General features: G+C 38.9%; 1 protein-coding gene across 1 annotated transcript; it reads left to right on the forward strand.

Annotated features, from left to right (window-relative positions):
- Positions 1-546: 546 nt before the first annotated feature.
- On the forward strand, positions 547-8,581 carry psmg1 (proteasome (prosome, macropain) assembly chaperone 1). Its single transcript, XM_037120819.1, has 7 exons — positions 547-769; positions 2,809-2,912; positions 3,838-3,983; positions 5,264-5,326; positions 6,682-6,880; positions 7,958-8,088; positions 8,408-8,581. Exons 1-7 carry the CDS (start codon positions 651-653, stop codon positions 8,483-8,485), a joined length of 840 nt encoding a protein of 279 aa, XP_036976714.1. The 5' UTR covers positions 547-650; the 3' UTR covers positions 8,486-8,581.
- The last annotated feature ends 225 nt before the right edge of the window (positions 8,582-8,806 follow it).

Genomic DNA, 8,806 nt, shown 5'->3' on the forward strand with positions numbered 1-8,806 from the left:
TTGAGTAGAATACATGTGCACTGAAGTAGGTATTGACTGCTGTTTATAGATGGCCCCAACAATCTACAGTACTACAGTACTACAAAAATGTATTCTGTTATTTAGCAGGAGTTAATACGAGTGCGTAAGATTGCGTTTCCACTATCATATGTTGTATATATGACTTAAATAAATGAGAAGGTATGCTTTAATATTATATGAGGTATGATTAAGTCATAAGTCATATGGTTCTTTTGATTTGGATGGAGGATTTGCTTTATATCCGCTTACACACATCTTTGTTTTGGATTAAACTGTATTTCAAAAATAATTTGGGAGTTGATTTCGGAGTTCCTGCACATATATTGCATACATTTTTCTATTTACAACATTCATTTCAGTAGTTTGACGTGTTGTTCTGTATAAAATGTAAAGAGGCGTCTTATTTCAGCCTCTAGTTTTTATTTTCTTTGTTTTCATGTATTAAATAAAGTATTATCTTCACTCAGTTGTTTGTTCAAATTCGTTTTGTATTCTGAAGGTTTCTCCCAATAGCGGCGTTTTATTTTGAAAGGGTGTCATTGCCGGCGGAAGTGAAGGATGTACGTTATGGTAACAGCAGCTCTAAATCTCCAGCCAAACTTTCGTTTTACTCCGCAAACATTGTGATCATGGCGACGTTTTTTGGTGAAGTTTTGTCGGTGTATTCTCGGGCCGTGGAGGAAGATGAGGAAGACCTCGAGGAAAACGAAGAAGATGAAGAAATCCGCAGAGAACTGGAGGAAAAGAGGTAAATAACGATAGCCAGCTAGCACGGACATAGGAAGTGGTATAAGAAAGCATGGAGGTATCAGATTTAGTAACGTTAACTAAACTGGCGAAAAATTACTTTTTAGAAATTCATTTGAGCATTATCCTTGCATTTCTAAATCGTTTTAAATGTGCACTTCACGTCAAACCATGATGTAGCGTTACATCTGACAGCGGTTCTATCGTTAGCATGCTAGCTAACATGACACATGAAATCTCGGTACCACCCCCTCATTCTTATTCTACAATTTGAATCATGATTTTAAAAAAAATAATAATAATAAAAGAATTAATAACTCTAGTTAGAATTACGTTTGGTTTTTTAACACACAATAATTCTTTATAGATATTTTTTCGAACTCTTAACGTACAGTATTTGTCAACAATACGACTTTGGCATGAAGACGGGGGTACTCAGTTACCAGTTTAATTATAATATTGTATAATTATATATTTACATTGCACCGGTCATACATACATTGAAGCTCTACGGTATGGCATTTCAGATAAAACACAAGAGAAAACAATTAGAAAAAAGACGTTCATAAAGATGGAATAAAAGAATGATTAAAAAAAGCAGATGCATAAAAGTAGTTTAAAGATGCATATAAACAAGTAACATCACCGAAATGCCTATGGCGCCTGAATAAGTAAGGTACTTGAACTGATTTTTAAAACCATACACAGTGCTTGCTTCTCTAATATAACTGGGCAACAGTCTTGGGTAATAATAGCTAAAAGGTAGATCAAACTATACCAGTCTAATGTAATTTTCCCGCAATAAATACAAATAAGATAATGTTCACTTTTTGTTGAAAGTGTCAGATGCGGCAGTTTGTGGTGCTATTGAATTGCATTGTGTTATAATGACAGGTTTCGATCCTCTTCATTTATATCAGAAGGGGCAGGCTTGGTAACAGGAACGCTGCAGAATATTTGACAGTTCACAGTAAGGCTGTCCAAACACCAGTTGCTACACAGTGACCATAGGTCTTATGGAAGCACCTGGTTTCCACTTTTGGTATTCCAGCCTTGACTGTAGCTGTCAAATAGATGAACTACTGAGAAAAAAAAATTTAGTCCTCCAAATGTAGAGAAATTGAAGGGGTAAAATGTAGCATGAAATAGAAATATTCAAATAGAAGTACCTAAAAATGAAAACTGATTGTCAAAAACACTGATGGTATATACACACGCACATGTATGTATGGATAGATATATAGATAGATAGAGAGAGACAGAGACAGAGAGAACCCACAAAGGAGTCCCTCTGCCTACTGGCCCTGAGGCTTAGCAAACCATCAACCACTCAGGTCATTACGCCACGACCACCTCTGCTTCAGGACACGAGCACTCAGAACATAAGACCCAACCAAATTATGATGTAAGAAAAAGAAAAATACATAGATTATTGGACAGAACTAATAGAATCCCAAAACAAAATGGAAACATAGATAGCTCTAAACAGACAGTACACTGCGGCAGCCTACCTGACCACAGTGTCTGACACCAAACTGAGGAAAGCACTGACGAAGTACAGACTGAGTGAGCACAACCTGGCAGTGGAGGTAGGCCGGCACAGACAGACCTGGCTGCCCAGAGAGGAGAGGTTGTGTTCAATATGAAGGTCTCAGAGACCAATATTTTGCAAAAAGAGAGGGAGGACTGCTTTAGACTGCCAGTGATATATGTAGCAGCCTGCCATGAGCTCTGTAACTCAGCCCCCCCATCACACATGGCTGATCATTTAATGTTTATTAGCTAATAATCAACCTATTATATTATGTCCTATGTTACTCAAAGTTAGAAATTACACTATTGTGACACTCCATAATTGGCCCTATGGACTGAAGAGAATTAATTTGAGTAGATAGTAAAAGCCCTTAAGCTTTCATATCCTTCCAGCTCACTGCAGGCACCTGCAGCCTAGGTGGATTTTCAGTAAAAATCTTCAAATGATAAGTCATAAAGTGTTTTTAAGTTGCGCCATCTTATCTAACCCTTGTCACTCTTCATCAGAGAGATTCATCTGCAGTGGAGCCCTGAAGTCTCCGAGGCACTGACGTCTGGGAACAAGTTGCCGTGTTCAGACTTCATCCTCGCTGTGGGACACAACGCTGCCAGTAAGTGGCTGCCAGCAGCTTCCAGAGTCACAGCTCTCCTTTACGCCACATTAACTGTGATGACTCCTTCTAACAGCTCCCCCAATATTATCACAGATCAAATGAAACTTTAACGGTGATCCCTGTGAGGAAATTTGACGTCAGAGTAGTTTGATGACAGCAATAACACAGATTTTAAGAATATTTTTGCATGGACTTTTAAAGATAATAAACTCAGTCATGACATAATGTACACTGTGACTGGTAATTAACACAATGTGTAAAATATTCAGCTTTCAGGGGAGGACAGCTCAGGCCCTCTGCCTCTAGTCTTTATGCTAAGCTAGGCTAACCATATCCGGACTCCAGATTCTTACTTAAATGGGCGTGAAATTGATGCTGATCTTCCCATCTCACTCTCAGAAAGAATGCAAATCAGTGTTGTGCAATGTAGAATTACTCCTTTTTGCCGTTAAACTATTGGGTGTCTACATGTATGTAAAGATTTATTATGAATTTATGATGCTTACGGTTTCTCTCTAGCAATGATATGCACTGTTGAGGTTTATGTAATTACAGATCTGTATCACAGCAGTGATTATTAATACTGACGACAGGTTGTTTTCATCCAGTTACAGTTCAGTAGACTGGAAAGACATGCTGCTGTAACGCATACGTCAAATGTAGAACAGCCAACTAATGTATTGATCTTTCTGTCTAAAATGACAGGAAATGGTGAACAATGTCAAAGCACAAGCACAGAATGTTTTTTTTTTTCAACATATTTTTTTTTTTCAGTTTATCATCACATAGGCCAGAGAATAGCAGATCTATTCAATCAATCCATGAATTGTTTCTGCTTTGAACGATAGTAGTTACAGATATGTTCCTGATAAAAATGGAAAACCTCATGTCTCATGTGAGCCGTTGTCGTCTGCCTTCGCAGGGTTTCTGTCAGTGTACGTTCTCACCTCTGCAAACTGGGACGCAGTGGGACATGCATCCGTGTGGAACGAGAGGAGCCGGGCTGTAACCGGGCAAACCAGCGAGGAGTCATCATGTGTTTTCTACAGACAGAGAGACAACCCATCAGTGAGTGACACACTGAGCTAAACAGCATGCGTGTGTTTTTGATTAATGCCACAGAAAGCACCTGATTTAAGCTTAATAATCATTTCATTTAATTGGTTTTTCTCCTGGGCTTTTATCATTTTTTGTTGTTGCTTGTGTTAAGGGCACATTGTAATGTCTGCTTCAATGTCAAACTATAAACATTTGATGAATCAATGAAGAAGCTGAAAATGGAGGAATTGAAAGGATGCAGTGGCCTCAGTTGATAATAGAATAATAGCTTGAAAGCTATTTATATGACCGTGTCAATTCAGCACAATTTCAGTCTCTATTCTCACATTATAGCATAATTGGTCTGACAACAGCACTGTTTGCACCTTAATGCATTTCAAGAATAAAACATGAAACCCCACTTCAGCTACAAAACTTGGAAAGTAGGCCAAGGCACACAGGATTAAAGAGCTCTGGTAATCCGATGTGTCTCGCACAGACTGTCGGAACACAGAGTTGGAACAGAGCGGTCAGCTGTGTGTGGTTATTCTCTATCAGCCTGGTGTGATTTGCACGTGATTTAATCAACATAAACACAGTGGATAGCCTTGTGTACTGAGGAGGCTTCGGATTTATCACAACTTCCTTCCTGCTGCAGGGATTCAACAAACTGAAGGAAGAGGCTCTCATACTTTGTGAAGCAGCTGTGGACAACAGATACTGTCACAGTCACCCATTAATTCATGCATCATAGATTTACTGAAATTTCTGTGACCACAAACACATTTTTATTGCTCATTTAAATGCATGTATGGGTTAAAGGGTAATTTTGTAAGGGTGGCATTTTTGCCTGTATTGATAAAGGATGGTAGTGGGGTGACCCAGAAGGAAAGGGAATGACATAAAACAAATGGTCCCTGGAAGACCACGAAGGAGGTATGTTTGTTTATAGAGCTGCAGTGGTTAGTCTATTAGAAAATAATAATCACTTAAGTGTAAAATCTGCTGCATTTCATTGTTTGGAATTTTTGGATTTTGCACTGCTGGCCAGACTAAAAACAGACATCTGCTGATTGAGTTTTGAACGTGTTTTGTACCTTTTGTGTAAAGAAAATTTCCACGTCCAGAAAAGACGGAAGTGTTGGAGCGATGGTTGAGCTGATCACGAAAGTTGTTATGTTTTTTGTTCTTTATTATTTCATCATTAGGATCAGTCCTTCCTGTCTTTGAGTTATGTTTCAGATAAACTCAAGTTTGTATTTTATCCCCTAACGTTGAACAAAATGTCTCTTTCATTCCCGTCCCTGAAGGTTTTGATCTGCCAAGTGGCTTGCTACATTGCAGAAGACCAGCAGTTTCAGTGGACAGAAAAGGTATGTTAATACTACAAAATCAGATCGATGATTGTATGGTTGTTGAAAGTATGCATGCTTCAGTTAGTTTTCAATACCGCATTTTAAAATAATACTTACACATACAATAGAACCTAAATTTAAGAAGCTATCAAACACAAAACAGATCTGCAATCTGATTTCTAACTGAAAGCTGGATAGATTTTAGCATTATCACAAATGTCTGGGTACATAGTCAGTGGCCTTTTCCTGTACCTGCAAAAAAATATGTTTTTAATCATCCAGTGTTCATTGTATCAAAAGAGGCTTCAAGTATGTTTTTTTTTTTAACTAGATTTGTGTCAAAGTTTAAAATTCTGGTATTGTGACAACCTTGAATTAGTGAGATTAAACTAAACTAAATTAGTGAGATGTTAGGCTGCGAAATTTCAGGCAAATACCACTCTTGAGTATCTCCAGAAACTGCAGATCAACTTCTGATCAGCCTCTAGCGTTTACAGAACATAATGCAAAAATCATGCAGTGAACAGCTGCTGAACATAAGAACATAATGCAAAAATCATGCAGTGAACAGCTGCTGGAAGGTCGCCTTGTTAATGAGAGATCATAGGAGAACAGCCAAGTTGACAAGTAACTTAAATAACTATTATGATGGAACAGTGCTGTGCTGAAGAGCATCTCTGGAGGCACAGCATATTGAATATCACACCCTGTTCCACTCCTGTCAGCTAAGAGCAGGACACTGAGGCTACAGGGGGAACAACCTCAGGAAAACATGACAGCAGAAGATTGGAAAAACGCCACCTGGTCTAATGAGTCTCGATTTCTGCCGCTATGTGCAGATGGTGGGGTCAGAATTTGATTGTAACAATTTGGATCCATTCGGTCTTGTGTTAAAGGCTAACGGTTCAGGCTGGTGATGGTGTAACATTGTGGGGAATAATTCTTCAGCACACATAAGGCTCCTTAATATGAGTTGACCTCCTGATGATTGCTGACCATGTGCAACCCTTTGTGGCATCAGTCTACACATTCTTTTTAATGGCTGCAACAGCAGGATATGAACGCGTCATCTCAGGCTAGTTCTGCCAACATAACAACGAGTTCTGTGTCACCAGATCTCAATCAGGATATTTGCAGTAGTCAAGAAACCTGTGGCCACTGTCTGTATGGACAACAATAGTTTCCAGCTCCTTGTTTGATCAGTACCACAAAAATGTGAGTTTTTTCTGGGGCCAGAGGTCAGGTCCTGGAGCTAGAAATGGTTGAATGTACTTCAAGCCCACACAGTTTGATTACAATGGTCAAAGAAAACATGTTGGTATTTTTCAGAGTGATCGTTTGGTTAAAGGTGATTCTTTTCTTTTCTCTTATAGGTTTTTAACTGTCTGCAGCACAGAGGGCTGAGTGTGACAGTGCTGTCTGATAGCTCTGTGGCTGAGTACAAGACGGCAGACTATCTGTGCAGTAGTTCTGCTCCCTTCCTGCGCTCTCTCCACACCGGTGCTTTCAGTGGTCAGTCCGTCTGCCAGCCGCTGGAGCAACCCAACATAGTTACTGGACTTCCTGCTGCAGGTACTGCTATTGTGTACTCAAGACTAAAAACATTACCTGGGGCCCACTGACTGTTGTCTTTACAAGTGAATTTTCTGATTCAAATCAGTCAATCAAAAAAACAAATGTACTATTTATAAATCCCCAAGATCTATTTGTCAATTATGCCTTAATGCCTTTTGAGATAAATGTGGTTAGATTGTCTAATGTGCCAGTAAATATCAAAAGGCTATCCACTAGACTGATGGATGAATGTGTGTACCGAAACAATCACGCAATTTAAAAAGAATGTTGAGAGTCTAACTCATTACCCAAACCCTCATTCAAATGCACCTTGTAAACTTAGAAATCCATACTAAGTAGGGCAAAACAGTTGTTCAGAATGAGAACGCTTCTATTTTTGTTTCGTATTTTCCTCTGTTGAAACACACAGGCTTCTTTCTGTCATTAGTTTCTTCTTCTTTCACAGCAGAATTTTGAATAATTAGATGCTAAAATCATAACAATATAACATTAATAACATGCCAGCAAAAGTCCTGGATAGCATGTAGGGGCCTTCAGAGCTGTGGTTTCATCCTGGTGAAAACGACATGAAGCAAGTTAAGCTTAGTGGTCTTCTCTCACTAACACACTTAGAAAAGTCATGACACTGCAGATCTGCTGTCACTCTTGTTTATGAAATAATGAAGTACAACAGTGCAATGCAGGGCAAAAGCGACAAAACAAGATAAAGTTGTCCGGATGGGTTTGAGTCTCCATTTTTCCTGTTGTGTCCTTGAGCGAGACACTGAGCACAAATTTGCTCCTGATGTGTGTGTTTGGGTAAAAACTTTGTACAAAAGCGTCTGCCAGCTGAATGAAATGTAGTGCCATTAGGCTCCTGTCCACTCACTGGGCACACACAGTCCTGCATCCTGATTTGGTCGTTGGGGTGCCAGTGCACTTAGAGACAGTGAAAGTCCAAGCTAACTAAAGTATCATTGTGATAAATATGCTGATCCTGTAACACCGAGGACTGACAGGTTACACAACTTATGTCAAACTGTCTTCACTAGTCTCAATTGTTTCATTCTTTTTTTTTTCCTGCTGTTTCCTCAGTACTGAATCACTGTGAGGTCCACCGCATCCCCGCTGTTGTTTACCAGTGTTACAGTGATGTCATTGGCCTGGACTCTGTCACCATGGAGACCTACAAGCCTGCACTTACCAAGCTTGGCAAGTCCATACAGGTGAGCTGCTTTTCTTTTTATATCTGAGGAGGCCTTTGAAAGGTTAAAGTGGTCAGGAAGAGAAGGAGAGCAGATGCCCTGCCGTTAAGTTTGTCAGAAATCTGAACTACATGAAGAATGAAGGAAAAATTGCTTACCTGCATTTTTTTATTTTAATTTAATCATTTTTGTTAATATTTAGTTTTCTGAGTTTTCAAATGGTTTTAAACATCACTCAGCATGGCGATGGGTAAGAAATTAATGCTGAAATACATTTGAAGTGTGTCCCTGTTTTCTTCATTTTGCACATTTTAATCAACTTTTCTCTTTCTCTCCTCAGTTGGACACGTCTCCGAGTACCGACGTCCTCCGCAAGTTTGTCAGAACCACCAACATTCAAAGTAATCTGTATATCTGAAAATGGCCATGTTGCACACTGTTGAGTGCAATTTCATTCTATTTTCCTGTGGTAAAATTCTGTCATTTTTTTAAATAAAGAAATTAAGGAAAGAAAGCGTTTGTTCAGTTTACTTCAATTATCGTAAATTTTATATTACTATCAATAAGGGGCTCTATCGAGCACAAGGAAAATAGAATTGATTTAAGACTCTTCACTATGTTTCCTGTCAGAAATGCAGACAAGCATGCTTTCAGTTGGGTTAATAAACAAGGAGACAAAGAAAGAGATTCTGAAAGGCTTTTACAAGACAAAGAAATTAAAGCAACAGATTTAATAATG

The sequence above is a fragment of the Acanthopagrus latus genome, chromosome 13 (assembly GCF_904848185.1).
Source record: "Acanthopagrus latus isolate v.2019 chromosome 13, fAcaLat1.1, whole genome shotgun sequence".
NCBI lineage: Eukaryota > Metazoa > Chordata > Actinopteri > Spariformes > Sparidae > Acanthopagrus > Acanthopagrus latus.

Coding starts and splice junctions, on each gene's coding strand:
- psmg1 (XM_037120819.1), top strand. CDS start 651: ATGGCGACGTTTTTTGGTGAAGTTTTGTCGGTGTATTCTCGGGCCGTG. Junction 770..2,808: donor AGAGAACTGGAGGAAAAGAG/GTAAATAACGAT, acceptor ACTCTTCATCAG/AGAGATTCATCTGCAGTGGA. Junction 5,327..6,681: donor AGTTTCAGTGGACAGAAAAG/GTATGTTAATAC, acceptor TTTCTCTTATAG/GTTTTTAACTGTCTGCAGCA.